The sequence below is a fragment of the Montipora capricornis genome, chromosome 3, assembly GCF_036669925.1.
Source record: "Montipora capricornis isolate CH-2021 chromosome 3, ASM3666992v2, whole genome shotgun sequence".
Lineage (NCBI taxonomy): Eukaryota > Metazoa > Cnidaria > Anthozoa > Scleractinia > Acroporidae > Montipora > Montipora capricornis.
This window is the reverse complement of record NC_090885.1, coordinates 8,328,378-8,353,377: the sequence shown is the minus strand read 5'-3', so window position 1 is coordinate 8,353,377 and position 25,000 is coordinate 8,328,378. Positions and strand designations below refer to the sequence as shown.

Sequence of the window (25,000 nt, the reverse complement as noted above, 5' to 3'; positions counted from 1 at the left end):
TGGAGAGATGTTAACCCATCAGGCCATATCACAGTCGTTTATATTAAAGTTCTATTTTTCCGTTGCCAAATATAAATGTTTTGTTGTGAACAATTTTGTTTAAATTATTTGTTTCCCGAAGTGTGTAATTACGAATATAAAATCATTGACAAGATTTTGATACAATAAATATCGCTCGAGTGTGTTGTCATTTTGAAGAAGTGAAAATATTTCTGCGAGACGGCATCTTTTTCACTAAGTATGGTTCTGGTAAAATAACAAAACGGTAACGCTTACATTTTGTTGCGAACCTAAATTGACTTTCTATTCGTCGATAAATTATATGATCCTCAAATAATTTTATCCTGTCGATTTATTACCAGTTTCCTGGTAACCTTGCTTACCGAAAAAGATGCGGTGAAATGACAATTACCGTTCAAGCAAACTTAGGAGTAGGTATTTAGATAAAAATCTACCCAAAAACTAATTTCAAATTTGCGCATATTTTAGCCTCCCTGTGGGATATGTTGCTCATTTCTCAGCGCTGATTGGTTTAAAGACAAAGCAAACAAGAATTTCATGTTGATGGACAGCTCGCTCTAGGGAACGACGCTACGACCAGAGAAGCGAGAGGCAAACATGGCTGCTTTGAAACCTTACCAGAGCGCGTTGCTGGAAAATCGCGACATTCTCCTTAGAGATGTTAGGGCAAAGGAGGTTTGTCCGTTGTTGTATGTGAGCGGTGTACTGAGCCAGAAAGAAATTGACGATATAAACATCGGACGTACCCCACAAGAGCGTACGGAAAGCCTCCTCGATCTTCTTCAGTACAAAGGCCCTGCTGGATTTCATGAATTGTGTGTTGCATTGGAGGACACTCATCCTCATTTAGCAGCAAAACTACGGGCGAAAAATCCTCAAGTCGAAGTTTTAGGTGAGATATTGTTTGTTAGGCTTGATAATTTCGATATTTAAAGGTATTCGTTTTGCTTCTTCAAACCCACGCAAAACTTTCTTATTCTAGAATTCGAAGAACAGCTCAAATTGTTATTAGCAAGGTGTATTTTCACTCTCTCTGCGACAATTAGTTTTGTTTTTATGCAGGTTTTTTTGTGTTGAAATGGATTTATTAATATATGCAAAGCAGGTTCGCTACTTATCGTTTATTGGTGTGATTCATGATATTCATGGGTGTAGAATCGCCTCTTACGCAGCTCCTTACCTGTATAAGAAGGAAATACACAGCCTCTGCCATTTAGTGGCTCAAAACTTCGTTCAACTCTTTTGTTTCAGAAACCAAGCCCCGGGATAATTATCCAGTGTACACAAGTCCTCGGAAAGTTCGTGACTTTGAGCAGCGAGAAAATAACAATAACGATTTTTACAGCGGTAAACGCGAGCGTGATTTTTACCCTTCGCCTGAAAGAAACTTCCAACAACAAGAACCGCGAAGAGAAATGAGAGGCGAGAGGCAACAGAGAGAAAGTTCGGCCTCGTATGACAGAGGAAGACAGTATTCCCCTTATATCACGAATAAGCAAGACGAAGGAAGAAATTACAGCGACAGTGTCAATGGCAGCGAACGAAATTTGTATCGCAAGTCCGTTGGTGCAGTAGAGGTAAGCAAACCAACATTTTGTTTTACACCGGGTTTTACTTTGGAGTAATCAGTGCCATAGTTCGAAGGAAAGTACTTGTGATTTTATTTAAAGTATTCTAGTACTTTTCTGCACGCTTCGTTTATCGTGGAATTTGATATCCGTAAGCGTCTTTGGATGTTGTGCATGAAATTGACAATGGAATATTTTCCATGTGTGGAATTCGAGTTAGCGTGTTTTCTCGTTTCATTAGCGTTTGTGGTTACAAACATATGTGGGTTACAACACCTAGGTCACGACCAAAATTAGCTTTTTGTCACTCGGAAAAATCGCTCATTTGATTGTAATGTACAGTGTATTTTACGTTGTAACATGACAGTCAGTTTTTAGGCGTTGTTGGGATCGAAGGTTAATTTTATAAACTCTTCGGTAAATCGTAAAAAAGTAGGAATTAAGAAGTGGTTTACCATTCGTCGTGAAAAGCGTCCGGCCATACGGTAATTGGTGAAAGTCATCTTAGCCGTTGGTCATTTCGGCTTTGTTTAATTTGTTGTGTGAAAATTGTACGCTTAATTTTTTTTGGTGGTTTTCCCGAATCCCGAATCTTTGTAGTCCGTTCGATAGCAAAACAATTCTCGATGGAGTTCAGTTGAGGTGTAGTAAGATGTAAGATGAAACATGAGTTTGTTATTCAAAATTTCTCGAATTCGTCTCAACGTTCAACCACACCTTCCACAGTACTCCGTTTTGGTTCACTTATTTTGATGAAAGGATTGTCGTTTCCATCATTTGTCCAATTTTTAGCGCATCACATCTTTTTTTCAATTATATTCATTACACGGAGTTGTCAGCTTTTTAATGATCGGTTTAGCACAGACATCTTGAATGTGTGATGGATTCTTTTCTTGCAGCTACTCGGCGTCTGCATTTTCAGCGTATTGAAATTATGTCAACAGTAAACTAACGAAAGATATTTTATCAGTGAACCACATCAAAAAGATACAGTTTTGAAAATAAGCAGGCGACGAACGCCTGCGAATTGTCATCATTGTGTGCTTGGACGCTAAATATTGTCACGTCCTTATCGGAAAAAAAACGCGTCTTCCATCGTCTTAGTGTTTTTGTACTTTTGTAAAACTTCTTTGTGGTATTGTTTTCCAACAGTGTACGCCACTGCTTCAGTTCAATGAAACTTTTCAAAAGCAATAATTAGGACTGTACGTCATATGCGACGTAACGCTGCAGTTGTCAGATTCTTTCAACTGTCGTATTCTCTCAACGAAAAATAGGCATTAATAACAGGTAGCAATTTATTTTCTTGGGAATACATTTTTGCAAGGTTAGGACTCGTTTGAAATGTTCGTAAATATCACAAATTAATTGTTCAACGCTTTTTATCAACATTCGCACATGGATTTCTTTAGTATTTGCAGCAGAGATTAACTTATCCACTAGCATAGTATTCATTGTCCATTTAAAAAGACAATGTCATGTGGAATTCGTTTTGAAAGGGTCCTCTTGCAAACATTATTTTTTTTTTTAAGCCTAATAAAATGTGTAATTTATAATTTGTTGTGCCTGTAAATGAAATTCTGTAATGTAGTAGCATTGTGTCATTTTAATATACATACACATTGATCTCAACTATTTGGAGTAAAAATGGATGACATTTGGAACATTCAAAGTTATGCTTGTTGGAATTTGAGCTTTTCGCCAGTTTTTCATGTGCAAGATTTAATTGTTGTTGCATGAAATCTGGCTTATCTACATGTATTCACATTCCCTTTTGCAGATGCATTACCGTGATGTTTGTACATTTCATATTGCTCAACATGAGTATTGACTAATGTCTACTATACATTTTCCCAGGCATAAGATGACTTGACAATAATGACTTGACAATGTGACAAATTAATTTGATAATTAATTGGATACAGCATATCCCATTGAGAGTCTTTAATGTCTTAATTTTAAACAGTTTGTGTTTTCGAATAAAGAAAGAGCATGTATTTCCTTGCTTTTCTTTTGAGAGGTTAGAATTATTGCATTGGCATAATGATAAGTGCAAGTATTAAATTAATATTCAATAAAAATTAGCTCTTTTCTGACTGTTTAGATTCAGTTGTGTGAATTTTAGTGGGAAAATGCATGTTTTAGCTTCACAACCCCTTCCTGGTTGCTTCTACATTGTAGACAAAGCTTCCATATTGTGGTGGAGTCTAGCTATGTGGAGTGTTATGGTATGTCTTGGACTACAAGAAGAGTAAAAGGGGAAAGCTAATGATTTATTGAGAATATGAATTGGCAAACTGTAATATTGTTGGGCAAATAACGCTGAAAGCCTTTTGAAGGTTAAAAATGTAAATTGATGAATCCTCCCATAACAAAGGTATGTATGAGGGATTGCCATAATAACATCTTATTGTGTTAGTAGATGGGTACTTTTAATTTATGTTGCTTTTATAGAAGATTGATGAAATAGGGTCAGCTGTACATGTAATTCAGGATACTTTTGAAAATTTGTGATTAATATTTTTGTAGTCTGTAAAACAGGCTGCTAGTCTAAGAGTACAAAACCACAGGACTTTGTTTTCATGGGCTATGATAGTGATGAATTTTGCATGCATATTGCTTTTGCATCATTTTTTGGGGAACAATATGGTCAGCCAAGTGTTTTCGTTTTGTTGATTGGCCAGTTGAGCCTTAGGGCATTGCTGTGATACTAGCTCTTTTGGCATTCCTGTGGTATATTGTGATGTTCTATTGATATCTTAAAACATATGATATTTGGTACTTTTGCGCATTAGTGTATTTTCAATTTAGTAATGAAGGTGATCAAGGCCCCTTGAATCAATTATTATTGAGGTTTATTTGGCCTTACTTGTTTGAGACTGAAAAGTAATTTTTAAGCAACGATATTGTCACCAGAAGTTCCTTCTTTACAAAGTACCGACAGCATACAGAAAGGGTCAGCCACTTGACTCAGAGAAGTCGGCTAAATTCCCGTAAAGATAGATTCTTTCAAACCTAAGATTGAATTTCATTTTGACATTGTCAACAGTGGGTTATTCTGCAGAAACCAGTCAACAAAACTTCAATTTTTGAGTGATTCATATAAAGCTGATAATTATTGGTTTATTTCATCCTATTAAATAAAAAAAAGTAGCATCTTTGCTATCAGTACTAAATTTTCCTTGTAATTTGGATGGCATGGTTATAATACATGTATGTTTTGTTTGTCAAATAGCAACATACCAATCTTAACATTGTCTTTGGGTGCCTTAGAATCACCTTCTAGGGGAAAAAAATAACAATGGGTGACGTTAACACATGCTGATGAGCAAACAGAGGAAGTTAATAAGAACTATTGTTAGTGTCCCAAAGGAGACGACAAGGTCCTCCCATTGTGCACAGGGCTATGTTACATGTACAGGGTGATCATTGTGTGAAATGCTGAAGAAAAAGTAATGATTATGGCTTTAACTTTTATGTAATGTGAGTTAATTATACTCAAGTATTGAGTGGAAAGCTGTCTTGAAACTTAATGTAATCAAATAAATCCTGGAAGTACTTACAAGTTTGACTTTGGTTCAGTGATTACAAATACACATACCCTGCTGTTATAGAAGTTTCTTGTATCCTATCTGATACAAGAGAATACTTATGTTGCCGTTCATACTTTAGTTGAAATACTGTATTTATTGTTGTCTCAACCCAATTATGGTAATCTTTTATTTTTCCTACCCGCCTCGATTAGCTCGGATATTCTTTGAGTAAGGATCAGTGGAAAATGTATGAAGGGTGAATGTATAATAAACTCATAAACTCATCCTTGACTGTGTTTCCTCATAAGGAACTTTTTTAACCCAGCAAAGATTAAAACTCATGTCTGGTATACTGTATGTTATAGCTCTTGCATAAAATAATACTACTGATTGTTTTGTATTTCCAGTAGTCAAAAATATTTTGCAAGCTTCAAAGAGTTTAGGTTGCTTTTGTGTTATATGGAGAGGGGTGATATTCATGAATGAAAATCTTGTCTCTGAAAATAAATATATTATTCTTGTCATTTCTTCCTGCATTTTCTCTTTTTTTGTTCCATTCCAGAGATTCTTAAATAGAATATTGTTACATAGCATTAAAATGTCACGACATCTGTGTTGTTTTCAACAAGGTTGATTTTCTGGGTGGTTAAGTCAGTCAACGTACAATGCAGAAGATCAAAGGTGCTTGCGAACTAATCTAGTGAAAAATCAAACAATAGAGCTCACGGCTACTGGGAAATGAAATTGAAAATTAAGTACGGTCACAAAGTCTGAAAGATATTTCCTTTTCCTTCTGATGCTGTTTTACCCCTCTTGGTCACTGGAGACAAACTGTTAGAGGTAGTCTTGTGATAATGAGCTCTACCAATTTTGAACTCTAACTTCACTTTTGAAATCTCTGAAAATGGATACTGAAATTAGTACACTTGTCAAATATTCTTTTCTGAAAATTATTCCAACTTGATGTGTACGGGTGAAGTAAACAAAATCAACTGTTGTCACAAAAATTCTGCCATCAGATTTGCTTTGAAGATTTAGCTGTTTAAAATTTACTCGGACAACACTTACCTGTATTTTGTTAGAACACAACCTGTAACAACAAGTTAATTAGTTTGCTGTGAAAACTGAAGTGTCTTTTCTATGGCAACAGTAGTATATAAACAAAGGTCTGTTTAGCTTTTTGAAAGCTTTGTATCAGGTTTAGATGTCAAAAGATATTTTTCTGTAAGTTGTACTGCACAAGTGTCAGGTACGTGTAATTTAATTGTTGTATTTTTGCTTTTTGTGCCCACACTCAGTTGCAAACAGAAAAATGGTAGTCAAATTGTTTATATTTTTTTCTTAACCAATTAGTGGATTGTACATGTAGGTACAGTAAGATTGTTCATCAGACAACTGAAGTGTGCCTACGACTTCTTGAATATTAGTAGATTATTTTTTCTGGATACAATTAGTTGACAAAAACAGCAGACAAGTGACATGTAAGAAAGTGGCAGTCTAGACAACAGATAATAAGAGCACTTTAGAAGCTTTTTGCAAAATGCAGCTTTGTTAATTTAAATTATAGATACATAGGTCTGCCGTGTAACAGAATCTTGTTCTCTTAAAAAATACAGAATGTCTAGTCAATGTGGCTTGGTCGTTGATGTTATCTAAAACCATTCTAGACTAGGTAATCTCTGATGCATTTCTTTTAAAATGAAAAAAAAAAATTGTCCTTGCCAAATCAGGGTAGTGTGGACAATAAAGGATTATTCTTGATGCAGTAAAAGTGTTTTTTGCTCTTTGTATTTTTTGTTTGTTTGGTTTTCTTTCTTTTTACATTATTGGGTGAAGTTTTTCTCTTACTGTATTTTATCCTTCTGAGCTGTCTTAACGTTTTTTGTTCCCTCTACTTGGTATGAGTAGTTCAAAAGTTCTGTGCTGTTTATTGCACAAAACTCGCCAGAAATTTCACAAAGGACAGTAGAACTCAGTTGTCACTTTAAGGACATTCGCATGAAAATCTTCCCACATTGAATTTGTTTCATTTCTCTTCTGAAGTTAGGTCATAAATTACTTATTCCAAAAATGAAAAAAAAAAATGGAGGGGCCATCCATTGAAAATTATATCTTAGAGTGAAGGTTTCTAAGGAATATAGAAGTGGGAGTTTTAGATAATTGCATGCCGCTAAGGATGTGGTAAACAGTACAGTTTTCGCAAGCGCTACCTGTTGTAACCACTTCTGGAACTCAGGACACAAGGAAAGAAAACATTAGAAAAGAGAACTTCTTACATTGTGATTTTTTTTTGTAAGAAGAGCAAGTGATCCATGGATTAAAAAATAGGGGTCACTGATGATCTAAACGAGTAAGAAGCTCTTAGAACCCAAGAAAGGATCAATTGATGAAACATTGTTGCAAAAAAAAACTTTTTCTAGCATAGCAACAGAAAATGCATGAAACTAGTACAAGTATTGTACGATATTTGAATAGCAGAGAACTGGTTTGACTAGTTGTAGTTTTGATGTTTGCCCTGCGCTTGTCACATGCAAATACGTATGTTATACCTCCCTGTTTTTACAATTCACTTGCTAAAACTGTAGTGCGAAAAAGTTGGATGATAAATACTGTAGCATAGAAGATGTGTAGTGTTGCTGAGTTAGTTGTTTCAGGGTTTTCAATAAACACCGACGGCCGACGAAAAGCGTCGGCTACTTCGCTCAGAGCAGTCGGCTATCAAATTATCAAAAGAATTCGCTTAATTGCAAACTCAGTGTCCTGTTAAGAAATCTTCCTTTATCTTTGTACTCAATTTGGTGCCCAAAACACGGGAAATCGCATTTCAGAGGTTCCAAACCTAGCGGAGCTTCCAGAGCTTCCAGGCCTAGCGGCCCTTTGTTGATACAGTCGGCTACTAGACTTAAAGCAGCTGCCTACTTCCAATTTTATTGAAACCCCTGTTGTTTGCATTTTGCCCTTGCCTTAGCAGGCTCGTCAAAGTACAGTACAACTCTTGAAAATACTCGGATACAGAAGGTATTTTAGCTAAATCTGGTAATCAGCGGGAATTCATGTTTTCATTGGCAAATTATTTTCCATGCAGTATCTATTGTCGTGAACATGCTTTCCTAGTCCAACCTATTCTCTTCAAGTTCAACCGTGTAATCATAAAGATTAAACTACAGAGAAAAAAACCCTTGCAATCATGGCCCAAACGATTTTTCTTTAAAGACACAAATATTAAAATTACAATGCAGTAATGCTATGTGAATCTGATTTAGGCTTGTGGATTGTTTTACGTTCTGCCTGGGTTTGTTTGCTCTCCTTGTTGGGATTGGTAATGGTTTTTTCGCTGTCTTTTTTTACAACAGTCGGATGATCCACATTTGTGGGAGAAAAAGACAATAGTTCTGGAAAAGGTAGGGCATTTGTACTGAAATTAAACCTGTGGTTACTTTGGTGTAGTTAATCACAAGTCTTCATAGTGTATTAGCTCCTCCTGGTTGGTATTGGGGGTGCCTGCAACACAGGAACTTGATGGGTTATTGCTAAAGTGATCAACTATTTATGGTTATCCATTTTGGGGAGATTCTACAATTCATTGACTCACTCTGTCCAGGTTTGGTGTGCTAACTGTGGTGATGTGGTTTTGTTCCTTTGCAGGCCAATTCGAACCAAGGGTTTGGAATTGCAGTTTCTGGTGGAAGAGACAATCCTCACTTCAAGAGTGGTGACACATCCATAGTTGTCTCTGATATAGTTCGTGGAAGCCCATCAGATGGTCTTTTGAAGTAAGAACTTGAAAGCACTGCTGTAGTTTTTAGGAATCTTGTTCCCAGCTGGGAACCATTGTTTCATATGTGGTATGCATTATAGGAGTGTACATATTATAATTTATCTTTTTGGCGACTGGCACCAAGAGACTAAAGGACACAGTGCAACAGTAGGGACTACATACCCTGCTCTTTTCAAATAGAGGTGGATTCTTTCAATGTGCCAAACAATTTTCATTGGGAAGGGATGTTAGATGTGGCTTACAGATGTGATTACAAAGGTAACACGTTCTTCTTAGTTATTCTGACAACCTTAGTGTTTGAAACTTCAACCTCCTGTAGGTTAAGCCAATTTTAATTTAACTAAGCCAACTGGTTTGTGGTAAGAATGAAGATGGAGAATTCTTCATACGATTCATGGTCTGATGTGCTGACTCAGTTCAAATTTAGGATCAAGATTTTAATGCAAGTAACACTGTATTGAATCATTAATACACATTGATCTTGTTACACCAACCAAAGAAACTTGTGTGACCTCAAGGGACAAGGGATGGCGCAACAAAATAGACCGACTTGTGTGTACTCTGACTATACCAGAAACTTGTTGTGGACAAAATGATCCCACTTCTGAAATTGAGATAACTTTGTGTTCTCAAGTTATGTTGGTGAAAATATTAAATTAAGTTAAGATTATATGCAGCTACCCACAGGGCTTGAAATTGCGACCAATACAGTTGCATTTTTCCTTTGCGACTAAAATATCTGGAGAAGTTGCAAATATGCAAAATTTTTATTTTAGGTTTTACCTCAACTCTTGAAATGAGTTGCCACTTTGCTGCTACTTTTACTAAAATAAATAAAAATATGAAAACATTTTGGCTCGCTGTGAATTTCCTTTCAATCTGAAGACATGGGGCACAATAATTATTGCCTTCCCTTGATCATTTGCCCTTTTCAGCGGTTTCTTTGCACACAAACATTATGGGGTCAACACAATACAGTGTCAGACAACTTTGTGACAAGAAAATTGCAAAGTTGTGACTAAATTTTGTATGCAAAATTGCGACTGGATTTTGTTTTCAAAATGTTGAGCCCTGTACCAGTAAGAAGTTACGGGCAAAGGCATGAAGATCTTCTCTTCTGTGTGAACTGATTCTGAAACATTTCTCCTTATAGGGTAAATGATGTTATTGTCCAAGTAAATGATGTGAATGTAGAAGATGTGGTTCACGCAGTGGCTGTTCAAGCGTTAAAAGACAGTGGGAACTCTGCAAGATTGGTAAGATATTAGGACTGTCGCTCAAAGCATTTTTTTGCAGAAATCTGATGTTTTTTTAAGTACAGTAGACTTGATTCACTTGTAATCTTTGTCTTCCTCATAATTAAGGATTGTGTGATGTGATATTGGGGAGATTTCTTAATTTTTCCTTAAAAGTGTAAGTGTTAGCATACTCTTAAGTATTGTCTGGTGAGCTAATTTGTGAGTCAAATGAAAATGTACTTTATAAGATGGTTTGAACCCAGGGGTTAAATGTACATACCTTGATCATCTAAGTTAAAGTACAGGTAGTCCTGAGAAGGACTGTTGGCAGTGACTAATGTTTTGTCAACCTGAACTGTAATGTCAGAAGTTGTCAGGTTGTTGAAATGCCAGTCACTGTCCACTGTCCTTTTCAGGTCTATTCTCACCAAGGTGATCAAATTTCATAGATCAGTAAATTTGAGACCACATCACCAATCGTGAACTGAATTTGTGGTTAAAGAAGAAAAATTACGATTGTTAAATAGTAGATATCATACTCAAAAAAACAATACAGACTTTACCCTATGCCCTGCTAGTAGTTTCATGTGAACTTGATTGTTGTTGTTAACTAGATGCTTCTGTGAAGCATACACTGGCTTGCCTGTGGTACGTGCTACAGAAAATCAGAAGGCACTGAATTGTGTGGTATTGAAATACAGCATTCCAGTCTCTGAAGAATAACAAATAAAAGAGAAGCGAGAAACATTGGCTTCTGGGCTGACATGTTGATAATTTTCAAGTTCCCTCACAACTTCTTTTCACCACAAGTGTGCCCTATGAGCATCCGAAAACTTTGTAATATTAAACTTCACTGAAGTCAAGCCCTGTTTCGCGGGGTTAGTGTTGGGATGGGAGACCAAAACAATAAACCCCTCATAAAAAACAGAAACATCTGACCGAAAATACTATTAACGCTAACAAATGCTGATGATGAAAAAGCAAATAAATATTGATACACAGTTTTCAGAAAGAGCAGAAGGAAGTTTCCCGGACGGTCGATCGAGAATAAAATATTTACGACATGAAAACAACATTAATTTTTAACCTTGAATATAGATCGTTTTCACTGTCACGCAATAAAAAAAATAAATCAAAAACTATCCAGTGCAAAACGCTAAGAAATTGTTATCTTATAGAAGATAAAGAAATAAGACACTTGTCCAAGTTTTAGGCCTCTGCGTTTCCCCAAACTTCAGATATTCGTCGAAATGTTTCGCAGGCCGGAAAATAGTGTAAACATCTGGAACTGACTTTGGCTATCTAGGCGACTGATTATCACTACTAAAAAAACAAGCATTTACATAAGCACTTTTCCTAATGCTCTAACTTCTAAAAGGGCTCAAAATCATGAGATAAATATATATTTTTCAACAAACTTGATCGTAGCTTTGTGTCACGCACCTACATAATCCGGAAATTCAAAATGCTCTGGTTTCCAAACGAAGCACGCTATTGAGCTGTGAAATTGTCAACAGATATAGATATGCCGCCTCCTATGCCTGATGAGGATAAAAACTTTGGTGGATCTTTAGTTTTAGATTTTGGAAGGTGATGACGTCACGTGAAAACGATCTATAGAATATAAAAAGTTACGATCAGCGACAAACATTTTGGGAGATTTTTGCTACGTTCAAGTAAATTGCAAAATCGAAAGTGACATGGCCGGAATTCAGCGGGCGCCGTGATTATGTTACCGCGGCATGTTTACTAGCCAAACAGTGAAGCATCTGTGTCAAATGATGGCAAGATACCGGGTTTTTGTAAGTTTCTTTTTCTGTCAAGTGTTATAAAGTTTGACAATGAAATGAGCGAAGTCAAAACAAAGATCACAATCGCCCAACTCTTGTTTATGCAAAGTCAAAATTTACTCTCCAAGACGCGTACGACGTTATTTATCACCAGGTAATTCCATCATTTTGGAAATAGCAGCTACTTTATTATTCATCTGCGTCACAAGTTTTCACTGATTTTGGGCCTCATTTTGTTGAAACTCAAGCACGCTTCCAACAGTCCTGTGAACCCTTCCTGCTTACAGAGCAATACTAAAAAACCTCTCCCATATCACATTTGAACCTTAAGCTCGAAAATTCAATACACAACATGATATCATAATTCACAAAGGCAGAAAATACCACAGAATCCTTTTCCAGCGAAAATTTTATTGAAACAAACAACATATTTGCTCTTAGAGGCGAAAACCTCTTCCTATTTGATTGCGTGCGTGAAGACAAGAAACTCAATTGTGTCAAATTACCATGTACTTCAGGTAAATACTGCTCACTTTGATTTCGTCTCGACGGGTGATAGATTGTTCTCGAAGTCCAGTGCTCGTCGCTTTTGAGATTCCTGCCTATTTTATCCAACTGACTTTCTATTATTGAGCTCCATAAGGGTATATTTTGTTTAAGGATCTACTAAAACGCCATTCGCGTTAGATGACTTTCGACGCCATTGCAGGCTAAGTTAATGATTCTACTGTGTCCACCAGAGAAATCTACGCATTTCCACTACCCTCTCGATCCTAAGAAAATACTCGCAGAAGGCTCTATCCACAAAGACACCACTTACCAGGGGAGTGACAGGCAAGACTTTTACCGACACGGAAAAAAAAAAAAAAAAAACTAAAAAAAAAAAAAAGAAAACAAACAAACTAAACGCAGACCTTGACTGGGTTTGCCCATAGGCAACCCAGTAATTAGCTTCCTAAACTGTTTTATGTCATCGTTTGTTTTTGTTTTGATATAGGCCATTAAAAGAAGAAAGTCTCTTTCCTCACTCAGTGCAAGGGAGGGTGGTAAAGTTCCACAAACAGTTACTCTTATTAGGGAAGAACAAAACAAAGGTACATGTACACTGTATATGGCTAAAAATATTATTTTTAAGTTGTTGCATAACATCATGGTTGTCTGTTGTCCCTCGTAAATGTTATTATTAATGCATGAATTTTTTTTATTGTCAGGTTATGGCTTTTCTCTGGGTGGATCCATGTTTATTAAAGAGATTGATAGGAATGGTATGGTGGCCAGGAAAGGTGAACTCAAACCTGGTGACATTATTTTGAGGGTAGGTCAGTGTATGATGTTGTGTCAGAAACAGACTGAATGTGTTTTAAGTGTCCACTAGTGGGTTTTTTTGGGACAGAGCTCAACTTACATGTGCAGCTTCAGGGAAAATTTAGTTTGTGGAAAGACAAGTAATTGGCGGTGCGCACAATGTTGGTATTCAAGGCCGTTACAAAATATGTAATGCCAAATTAAGCAAAAATCAGTGAGAAAAGCAGCAGTGAACATGCATGATTGGGATGTTTCTGTAAATATTTTCTTTCTCTCACAATACGATTATAGCCCAAGAACCTTGAAAATTTAGTTGCACATTAGTTGGACAATACCCTGGGAAATGTTCATCCACAGACAATGACTGCTTTTAGAGTTGTAGTGGCAGAACTAGTGTCACACTACTAGTTTTTGCACTGAGTTTTTAACCATCACGCCAAATTAAAAAAAATTTATCATTTCACTTAGCATTCAAATGGTTCGGTTTGTTTCATCTGAATCGTTTTGATGGATTGTAAAACACTTGGTTTCCTTCCTTTAAATCGATCCTCTAAGATATTTCTTTTGTACATAACCCAAAATACACCTTAAAATTCCAGTTTTAAAAATTGCAAAGGCGTGAAAAGTGTGCAAACAAAAAAATTACCTAGTTCTGCTTCGTTGAACAAAGTTTGGTTGGCTGGCACACAACAATTTTTACTCAGTATGTGACTAATTCTTTCATGCAAATTACAAACTTTGAAAGGTTCCAAACCTTCGAAACTTTTAAAACGCTTTAAACCTTTTCTTTCCATCCTTTCAGACAACAGCTGCCGCGAACCAAACGAACAATAGAAATTCCACCTTGACTTTGTTTTGGTGCTGTGCGCTAACAAAGCAAAATAAACACAAGGCAAATATAAAAATAAATAGCAGACATAATAGACAAGCTTTTGTTTTTGGTACTATTCCAGATAATTACTTTGTAACAAAGAGATAACAGCTGAAAGTTGGGTATTTTCGGTAATAAGCATTTGACAACCAACATTGTGCGCAGGGCCAATTATATTTATTTATTAATTGTTATGTACACAGGTAGTTGCTGATTGTTCGGGTTTTTCTTTTCAGGTTAATGATAGAAAGACAGAGGAGATGAGCCTGAGAGAAGCCATTGAGACTGTTCGTCGCTCTAACAGACTTGATCTGCTGGTGATAAAAGATGACAATTTACCTCCAAGTTACAGCACGCATTCCCTGCCAGCAGCATTCAGACACAAATCAGGTGGCAGGGAAAGAGACATGCCAAATGGCTATGGTGAAGAAGAACCAGAAATTCCTGCTAGGTTAGTGACACTTGAGTGTACTATTGGCAGAAAAAAAATTAGTTTCCTGCCCTTGGCTCTGACCTGATTGACTGGTAATTCTTTAGCAAGATGCACTCATTGTTGCAACAGAATATAAGTTACCATAGCAACAAACGAGCCATCTTAAACACCCTATATTGTCTTAAAATGCTTATAAATTATCTAAAAAAATAATTCAGTAACCCCCAATTTTTATTGCTGTAAAGTGATGAAAAGACTGAGGTAAAACTCTCTGCAAGTTTAAAAAATTCTCTAGAGTGGATTCAGAGCCACCTCCACAATTGAAAACTTTTAACCCATTGACTCCCAGGGGTTCCCCATTGACGAGTGAAATCCTCTGGCGATAGACAGAGTAAAATACTAAGTCCGACCGGTTTAGGCTGGTTTGGATGTCAAAGGGTTAGGATGGCTGTGAACTTAATAGCGAGTTTTGTCTAAGCTTGCTAATCACTTTCCAGTATTAAAAAAATGGGGGTCACCAAGTTCATTTTTGAGATTAAAGCATTCAAAAGCAAAATTAAGGGTTTTATTTACAATTCTAGGCAGGTTGCATTGGTACCATAAAATTGCTATTATGTGAATGAGAGTGGAATTGAAGAGTTAATTTTTCAAATAAGACATTAAATATTAGTTTGAGCCACCATAAGCTAGATTGATAATAAATTCTCCAAACCAGAGTGACATCAGAGTAGCATGTCTGATTGTCAAACCAACTTGCAGTTAACTTAAGATTAAGGATATTGTTTATTAAGTGTTGTACTTTCCTAATTATCAAAAAAGTCATCCCAAAAATATTATTGTTTTGATGGATGATTGGCACAATCCAATCTTGATCCCAGAGCTCTTCTCCTTTGTGCATGACTGAGGGAGAGAAAAGCTCCGGGGAACCCGGAAACAAAAAGTCTTCTCATTGGTTTTTGTGAAGAACAATGAAATGCCTCTGATTGGTGCATTCATGTTAGCAAAAAAAGTGGGCCTGCGCTCTAAGGTTCCAATAGCCAATTTTTGGCGAAAAGAACCCTACGGTGTACATTCTCCTGCATAGAGTATCCCAGAGCCTCGGATTGTGCGCAGACGTAAGATCCAAGGCTCTGGTGACGAGATTGTGGCAAAGTCTTGGCAATAGATTTCCCTTGTGCAAAAATGTAGACTTCTGGTGTTTGTTGTTGTTGTAGGCATTACAGTGAAGAGGATTTGCCACAGCGTCCTCCACCTCCATTAGAAAAGGAAGGCATGCCATTTTCAGGTTAGTAAGAAAGTTGCTTGATGTGTCACTTGCACACTATCATATGGACTATGTGCACTTTTACATGGACTTAGTAGTTGGTGCTCATCATGTTCAAAAGTAGTTTTAAATTTGAGTGAGTCTGTGGTCATCAGGAAACTATTGCTTTTTTTCCCAACCTCGTTGGGTCATTAATGTTTGATAATCAAGATTTTTTTCACTTGTCTGACCTTTCAGAAGCAAGCTGGAAGAGGCCCAACACTGGTGAAAGAGTGTCTGGTTTTGGTGACAGAGATGATCCTGATTATCCTAAAGCTGCAGAAGGTATACTAATGATAATATTAATGATGATAATAATGATAATGATAATGATAATGATGATAATAATGATGATGATGATAATAATGATGATGATAATAATAATAATAATAATAATAATAATAATAATGATAATAATAATAATGATAATGATAATGATAATGATAAGAATAACAAAACAAAACTTGATTTGCATAGCATGCAAAGTTCTTTGTTACATCTTACTTGGCAATGAAACTTAATATAAGTAACTACAGCATGAATTCAATTAGAGCCTTCCAAAAAGATGCAGCTTAAGCAGGCTTGAAAGCTTTTTCCATAGTGGGTTTTCTATAGAAAAGGATTGCAACACTATCAATCTTTTCACTAGGAAAATGTTTTAATAGGTAGTTGCCATGGCAATCATACAATGTTCACTACCACAATTTCCTCTAAAATACACTTTTTTGTGATATCTTAACCCATTCACACCTCAAAGGCCCCGGGATGACCAACATTGACGAGTAAAATCGTCTGGCGTTAGACAGAGTAAAATAAGTGTCACTCTGAGGGGACAGTGGGTTAAACTTATTCGGTACGCCAAATTTTGGAAACCGTCACATTTTAAAAGGCCCAAGGAAGGCTCCCATTGCAATGTGGCCAGTGGGAGTTCGAACGATTTATGGGGACAATTAAAAATATACTGTGGAGTGCCAGGTCCCCACACCTTACGAGATCTGAAATTATTTCTTCATTCCAGTTATGCTTTACTTTGTCTTATGTTTGCAATTAAGAATTTTCTTATCATTGAGATGTTTAGCCCTTTCAAGGACACACCCATATGTTACATTGTATGTTCATGACCAAAGCACTGTGTATGACTCCTGAATTATTTTCAACAACTTTTGTTTGTTTTAGTGACCTACACACCTGGTGGGTTAAGTTCCTGGGGCCGTGATTCTCCTGTGAATGATTCACGTTATGTGGAGTCTACTTCCAGTTCTCCACGCAGTGAACGGCGAGACATGGATTCCATTGACCGCAGAAGATACAGAGGGTATTAATATACTATTTTGAGTTTTTTGTTGCCTTTCTAGCTTATTGAGCACTTATTTATAAACATGTCAAGAGCAAATATTATTGTGAGGTTGTGGTAAAAATTTTATATCCAAGCATTTAATTTAGGGATTTGTCAGAGGAATGTGTAGACCAACCTTCATTTTTGGCAGTATTTTATTGGGAGGATTTTAAGTAGCTCGTCTTCCTAGGAAAACTTGCATATGAAGAGAAGTTTCAGTCAACTTCCTTTTCAATTTATCTCTCTGACGTTAAGACTATTACCCTTTTCTTTTTATGTTTGCTAGTGATACCCGTCTGGTAGCTTTCCACAAGAGTGGAAGTCTCGGTATCCAGGTGTCAGGAGGAAACAAAGGGGGTATTTTTGTTGCAGCTGTAAAGCCGGGAAGCCCAGCCTACAGTGAAGGGTTGAGGCATGGGGATCAAATATTGATGGTAAGAATAATCATTGAGTAGTTTTGACTTCTAGGAATTTACCAACAATTGTGACTGTGCCCAGGAGAATGTTAAATTAAATTAGTAGGTGTATGCCTTTTTCTGTTTTTATTATTTTTTTATTTTTTATAAAACAAGGCAACCATTGAAATTTTCAAGTTTTTGGAAGTCACCATGCTTGGGGTTTAATCAAAAAGCTCTTTTTCAAAATTGTTGTAATTTATTTATGTTGGAAGTGTTAGTTTTTTAAATTTTGATTGTACTGTCATCTTACTTTAAATGGAAAGTTTCAATACCTTTCTTCCTTGAGCTTGCATATGTTGGATGTGATTCTGAGCCCTGGAAGGACTAATCTTGTAATCTATGTTCAAAAACCATTCACGCCAAAGTGCCATCAATTAATGAGTAAAACTGTCTAACGTTAGACAGAGTAAAATCTGTTAGTCTGACTCTAAGGAGAGAGTGGGTTAAATTTTCTTTACAGGCTAATGACATTGACTTCAAAGACATCACCAGGGAAGAAGCTGTTTTAATTTTGTTGTCACTTGGAGATGAAGTGAACTTGTTGTGCCAGTGTAGGGAAGGTAAGTTACCTCAGTCTGCAATTTCAAATATTGTCATAGTCATGGAGAGGTTGACTTAATTTCTGAAGAACATTAATTTTAATGCTCTGTGTTTCGTGGAATACTTATGGAACTTGAGTTGCACAGTTTGTTTCCCAGTGTTTTGTAGATGCATCTGTTTCAACTTTCTTTTCATCTCCTAACAAAATTCACTCTAAAATTGATTAATTTAAAATTAGTGGGGCTAAATACATGTACAGTGTAAGGTCAATATCTGACAAGGCTTTCTCAACCGAAGTACCCCAACAATGCTGTTTCACAAGCATTTCATTACCTTAATTATGCAAAAGCACATTTGCATTAACAAGGATAGGTATTTGAGAGATGTCAAGAAAAATAGAATTAAAGCCTCTTTGTTCCTTTGCTTTTAATGCCAGATTCCGAAAAAGTCAGTAAGGAAGCAGGAGATTCCTTTTACATCAAGTGAGTACTTAAAAAAGCTTTGTTTGTTTAATTCCCATGTCAGGTAAAAAAAAGCGTACTGCGGTATTTAATAAGAAATATTCTTCCAGTAAAATATGCTAGTTCCTGGGCTTACCTGTTGCTTTGAACTCTGTGGTGTTGTTGTTGGTAATTTCTCTCTATTTAATCTTGTTTGTGATTGTTGTAAATATGCAACCAGTTTGCCTGTTTGCCCCAGTGAGAGCTGTTTGTATTCAATCTCGTAAAATGTTTCTTTTACTCCATTTTTTGCACTCAAAAAAGGAAATACAAGTGTATGTGCCCAGGATTAAAAGTGTCAGCAGATACTTGCTAGCAAAAAGATAATCACAAAATTTTCAAGGATATTGTGTGCAAGAACAAAATGCATTTTCCCAAGAATCGCCAAATCCGTGTATGACAAAAAAAATAACACACTGTATTATCTAATTTAACTTATGGCCTTTCAGTGTGTGGTGCATATGAACGCGATCTAAACACAGTACAGAACTTTTTAAACAGATGTTACAAGCAACGTTACATTGCAGTTCTATTGAATGTCAAGGATATATCATGCATCACCCTGCTAGCAGAACCTTTCTTTTACTTGCTCGATTTTGGCGTTCTCGAGAAAGGCTCTGCATGAATGTAGTAAGATCTTTATTGAATATGCGCTGCATATTGCCAGGATACAGTCTTGAACCCAAGCCTAATATGCCAGATTTCACCGCCATCTTGGTTTTTCATGGTACAGCGGGCTCAATTATAACCATCGGTTATGTCACTAAACGGACGCTCACACTGGAAAAACGGGTTTGATGAGAGAAAACAAGATTGACTAGTCCAGAAGTTTGGGCTGTGGCGGCTTCAAAGAGTTGACGCCATTTGGGCAGAGCCTCATTTTCTCCTCCTCAGTAAAGAAAAAGACAAAAGGAGGCTCTGCTCGCACGGTGATCATGCATATGCAGGACAAGAAATTATTTAGTAAAGCTATGGCTCTAACCTATCATCTGTTAAATGAAATTCTGTCGAAGCCTAAACCCCAGCAATATAATTTACGTTGCATGGTTTGCGTCTGCCCAAAGATCAACACAGAGCATTTCAAGAACACATTTGTAAATACATGTAGACTCATTTTTGAACACAACCTGTTATAGTTACAAAATTCAATTTTAGCTACAGTATATTATTGTAAATTCGTTACACAGTTCTCATTTATATAACATAGGATATGTATATTTTATCTTGTGGTTTATTAAAGGCATCATCATCATCATCGTCATTAACAAAGAGAGAAAAACCAAAGGCAAAGGTGCCCCTGGGCAAGTCCCAAATATAGCTTTCCGTCCTTTTCACAAGTGAAAAGATTCTGTAAAGGAGAGGTCATTTTAATATCAATCTATCTCTCTGTCTTTATACTTTGTATCTGTCTATTGATGTATTCTTTTATGTATCATTGCAGGGTTCATTTTGACTTTGACAAAATGAAGGATAATGAGCTGTCATTTCAGAGAGAGGATGTGTTCCATATATGGGACACCATGCATGATGGAGTGATTGGATCCTGGAAAGCACAGATGGTCATGAAGACTGGTCAAGAAACAACTGTTGGAATTATTCCAAACAAATCCAGGTACAAAGCAACTGACTTTCTCATGGGAAAGGCTGATTTATAAAATTTATGTTTATGCATAATGTTGTCAAATCATTTTGGGCTTTTGAGAGTAAACCATTTCACATACATGTACAAGTGTTTAAGTTGCTACTGGAAGGCCCAGGATGGTAGCGAGTACGAGGCAAACAGAGGCACTTTCCGCAGTCACTTTCCTTGATTCTTTAAAATGAAGCGTGATTCCAGAGTTTTCTTTAAAATGTACTTATCATAAACACCTAAAATACATGTACCTTCGAAGAGAATTTAACCATGAACATTGCCTCAGTCATAATTTTTTCTGGCTACAGCATTGGAAGCATTCTTTCAAACTCGGTAAGGATAAAATCTGTTAGATGTATGTGATTAATTTGCATTACGTTGTGATGGGAGAGCTGATAATCCTGAGCCAGCTTTACTTACACTGTAACAACTTAAATTATGGTTATGATGCTGCTTAACTATATACCATTAAAAAGTTACTGGAATGTACTTAAAACAAGTCTAACCTGATCTCTTAAATGAAAAGTTTAGTTAACATGATAACAATGGCTTTTACCTGAGGGTTGTCATCTGATCCATGGCAAATAGGTTTCATATTAATTTATGTTCCTTTGCAGGGCTGAGCAGTTAGCACAAGTGCAACACAAAGTGGAAGAAAAATTGACTCCAAGGAAGGGAGAGGCTAATTACGGCAGTTTGAAGAGAAGCAGTTCCAGAGGTGGAACACTCAAGAAATACAAGTTTGTGTCATCTGATCATTTGGACGAAGAATCGTTCAGTAAGTTTCTTACTTCAAATGAAGATTTCAAATTTATTGAGGGCAAACGACCTAATGTGATGTTATGTATTTGTTGTTAGTAGGGAAATCCAACATTATAGCAGGCAACTTAAATCCACCCTTGCTAATTCCAATATTCAAACCACCCTTGCTATTCACCTGTATCTGCAATCAAGATATTATCATATTTCCCGGATTGTGCCCTTGACTGTGTTATATGTGATGGAAGAATGCAATTTGCACACTTGTATACAAAAATGTACACAAAAATAATGACACTAGCTATGTGGCAGAAATATTATGGGTCTAGGTACAACTAATCAAAAAAATGTGTTAGCTGCAAAAAGAAAAGACTAGTGTCTAAAAAAAGATTTGTTTTAAATACACTGTAAGCTCTTGAAAAAAGTTGTTGAATATGGAAAAGAAATGTGGTTATGATAAGATTATTTTATTTTTAAAAATGTTGCATTGTGGTGATGAACTTGATGAACTTTATTTGAGTGTCAAGTTTATTTAGCACTGGGGCACTGTTTGGAGGCACTGTGCAGAAATTAAATCAAATACCAGGTTGGTTTTGGGGGAGAGGGGAAAACCGGAGTACTGGGAGAAAACGCTCACTTAGCAGAGTAGAAAACCAACAAAGTCAGCTTACATATAAGGTGCCAAGTCTGGGAATCGAATATGGGCCACATTTGTGGGAGGTGAGTACTCTCACCACTGTGCTACCCCTGCTCTCCAAAAATCTTAAGATTTTTTTTGTTGTGTAACTTGTATTGACGTTCCCTTTTGTTGTAAGTTAAAAGAAACATAACAATTGCAACTAAAATCATATGCTTTTTGCTTCGTTAGATTCAATTCCAAGAGATAGCAAACTGCCAGCTTATGAAAGGGTAGCCCTCAAGAAACGTAAGTTGTAAATAATTCTGTACATTGGCTATACTCTTGGTGCAGTGTTAAATTAGAAAGAAAATAATAATTATGCAAGTTCTTGTGTATCCAGATATTCCATGTCAGGAGTGTTTTCTTTGTGTTTGCTGGCGAAATATCTGTATCAAAATGTCATTGAACCAAATTTGCAACGAGAGGATTATAATAAATTTAAGGATGTGTTTTTCTCATGCATTTTCATTGTTTCTTCAGCTGGATTTGTTAGACCAGTGGTTTTACTGGGACCAATTGCTGACATAACAAGAGACAAGTTGCTTCAAGATATGCCAGACATATTTGCTATTCCAAGTAAGTCCACTGCTGCTTTGCTTTAACTTCATTGGAGTAGTCTTTTATGTTAACTCTATGCTGTCCCCCTTTTTTTTTCTCAGTTTACTGTCCTTCGACCGCGTATTTTTCAGTTTTCGAAGAGATGCGAAAAGAGATGATCACTCAGTAAAACATGTTTTTTAAACTGATAAACAAACGTTGCTTTTTTCGGCCCTGGCTCAAATCTCGTTCTAACCTCAGCTTTGGGTTTGTTGCCGGTTGTCCTGGATTCTACTCTACCACACTTTGTAAATAGCCAACCTCCTGGCAATTGGCGTTCATAATCATGTTTCTGTAAGTTTGAATTATTAAAAGTGGGGTGCCTGTGAACGAGCTTGATATCTAAGTGGGGATGGCCTTATAGAAAATCTTTCCTTGGAGTGGTCTTGTTTTAGTCCAGTTTTGTTTGGAATTGCCCTCGTGCATGACAACCCATGTCTTGTGTCTTCTCACTACTCGCTGAATTCGCCGGTTTGCTTTTTTTATTATTAAAGCTGCCTTCGGAGGTTTCCAGCCTACAGGACGTAGTCCTGCGCGGTCATATGCATCTCGTCGATCAATAAGCTACAGTTACATCCGGACCGTGATTGACAGTGTGAGTAGTATGCTTAAATGAATTCCTTGATATCGAGTGCAAATAATTTTCACACCTAAGCTGTGTAATCTGAATGCCGATTCTAGTATGCTAAAATGGATTCCGGTGTCTTTAAGAAATCTAATAAATCCATATTCAAAGAAGAAAGTGTGCATACTACCCAAATCCAGATCTTTGGGATTCATGAACTGACATGCCTTGTGCAGTGAAGGCTTAGCCAGGAGCTACTTGGGGTGGTATTCAGTCTGGTTACCTTCGATTTTTTTCGATTTAAAAAAAAAATCATTTTTATGGTTTGCGTATGCGCTGCTCAGAAAAAAGCCGTCTTGTCTGGAGAGATTTTTCCCTGCAGCAAAAAAACCCCGCTGCCTTGCATTCGTTTTGAAAGAAAGGAGGAAATGCGGAATTGAGGAAAATGAAGCCAAACTGTGCAATTTAGCCAATCATAACTGGCGCAGACACAAAAATAAGCCAATGAAAGCAAAGCATGTATCCGACGCAAACTGCGCGAAAATGCGAGAATAGAACATCAAAGCAATTACGTGACTTTCGAGGTGATGATGCTTTTTTTTTCCACAGGGCAAACACTGCTTATTGGACATCACTCCTGAGGAAGTCGAGAGACTGAACTACGCGCAGTTGTATCCTATTGTCATCTTCTTGAAGCCACCCAACAAACAAATTATCAAGTGAGTCAGTGACGAGAACATGAGGCCGCGAGAATCTTGGGACGGGAGTAGACATTTGATCCTTTCTCGGTCCCGCGCGGCCAGTAAAGCTCATATGCAGTAGTGCAAATATGAAATTTCACTTCGAATTTTACAGAGTGGCATGCTAACTTTTTATAATATATTTTATAATCGTCTCCTGTTGTAATCGTGCTCTGCGTGATTAGGATTCTCAAAGAATCTATGAACTTACTAGCACTTCTGCAACCCAGTAATTTATCAGTTTTAGATGGCATTGCTGACTATCGAAACCAAAAGGCTTAAAATTGATAAATTCTTTTTTTGAAGCCAATATGCATGTTCATTTATGAAATGACACTAGCAATGATTCCCCTATTAAACACCTTTTTGTTAGTGAATGTGTATAAAATGATAATTCGCCTTTTTCACATTCCCTATAATACACTTTCTTTACCCCTCAAATTTTGCATAAACGATTGTTTTCAAATGCTCTTGGGAATATGCAGAGCATTTGAAAACAGTGGTTTATGCAAAATTTGAGGGGCAAACAAAGTGTATTATGAGGAATGTGTGAATGGTGAATGTAATAGACCTCTTTACAGTTATGTGCTTAGTTACCTGGTCTTTAAATGAAAGTGAAGCTGGTGTTGACCTTGTCATGATACAGACCTTACTGCTTTTGTTATGCAAATTCTTACACAAAAACATCCTTAACATAAGAAAAGGAGGGAGGTCTGTATCACAACGAGGTCAATACCAGCCTCGCTTTCATTCAAAGGCCAGGGTCATGTTGTTCAAAAGCCGATCAACGCTAATCCAAGATTAAAAATTAACCACGGAGTTTGTTTCTCTATTCCCAAATGCTGTTCAACGCTTATATTCGGCAAAAAAGTACATTATAAGAAGCCAGTCCTGAAAAACAAAAACAAGGAAAAGAAACTTCCACCAAAAAGTGGAAAATATGAAACAAAAGTTTACGCTAATCCTGGATATTAAGTTAATCGGCTTTCGAACAACCGGGCCCAGGTAACTAAGCACACAACTGTAAAATGGTCTATTGTAATGGAAATGAACTTTGATTTGGTGTCAACGGTTTTGAGCGCTTGAACACTTATTGGGGGACACTGTATTTAATAAATCATAGCAAATCGTAGGTTGTTTTTTCGGGGGGAGAGGGGAAAGCCGGAGAAAAAGAATCTCAGGGTAGAGAAACATATTCAACCCAAATGTCACGCCAAGTCTGGGAATCAAACCTCTGCCACACTGGAGACAAGTGCTCTTACTACAGCACCATCCCTTCTCCTTCTGTGTGGGAAATAAACTATTTCGACCGTAATTTCACTTTTTCTTTCAGGGATATGAGGTCTCAACACG

At 36.8% G+C, this 25,000-nt stretch overlaps 1 protein-coding gene across 2 annotated transcripts in view; it reads left to right on the top strand.

Moving 5' to 3' along the window:
- Positions 1 to 25,000, top strand: part of LOC138042081 (tight junction protein ZO-1-like) — a 36,794-nt gene that overhangs the window by 951 nt on the left and 10,843 nt on the right. For both annotated transcript variants that reach the window (XM_068887825.1, XM_068887824.1), the window contains exons 2-22: positions 490 to 913; positions 1,273 to 1,598; positions 8,476 to 8,523; positions 8,768 to 8,895; positions 10,054 to 10,156; positions 12,926 to 13,022; positions 13,140 to 13,243; positions 14,341 to 14,555; positions 15,752 to 15,822; positions 16,039 to 16,125; positions 17,017 to 17,155; positions 17,463 to 17,610; positions 18,095 to 18,194; positions 18,611 to 18,656; positions 20,116 to 20,286; positions 20,925 to 21,085; positions 21,935 to 21,991; positions 22,226 to 22,321; positions 22,837 to 22,937; positions 23,517 to 23,626; positions 24,981 to 25,000. The exon at positions 24,981 to 25,000 is cut by the window's right edge and continues 87 nt beyond it. In XM_068887825.1, the coding sequence (XP_068743926.1) occupies positions 619 to 913; positions 1,273 to 1,598; positions 8,476 to 8,523; positions 8,768 to 8,895; positions 10,054 to 10,156; positions 12,926 to 13,022; positions 13,140 to 13,243; positions 14,341 to 14,555; positions 15,752 to 15,822; positions 16,039 to 16,125; positions 17,017 to 17,155; positions 17,463 to 17,610; positions 18,095 to 18,194; positions 18,611 to 18,656; positions 20,116 to 20,286; positions 20,925 to 21,085; positions 21,935 to 21,991; positions 22,226 to 22,321; positions 22,837 to 22,937; positions 23,517 to 23,626; positions 24,981 to 25,000 (2,623 nt within the window). In that variant the 5' untranslated portion in view covers positions 490 to 618. The remainder of the gene's footprint in view (positions 1 to 489; positions 914 to 1,272; positions 1,599 to 8,475; positions 8,524 to 8,767; positions 8,896 to 10,053; positions 10,157 to 12,925; positions 13,023 to 13,139; positions 13,244 to 14,340; positions 14,556 to 15,751; positions 15,823 to 16,038; positions 16,126 to 17,016; positions 17,156 to 17,462; positions 17,611 to 18,094; positions 18,195 to 18,610; positions 18,657 to 20,115; positions 20,287 to 20,924; positions 21,086 to 21,934; positions 21,992 to 22,225; positions 22,322 to 22,836; positions 22,938 to 23,516; positions 23,627 to 24,980) is intronic.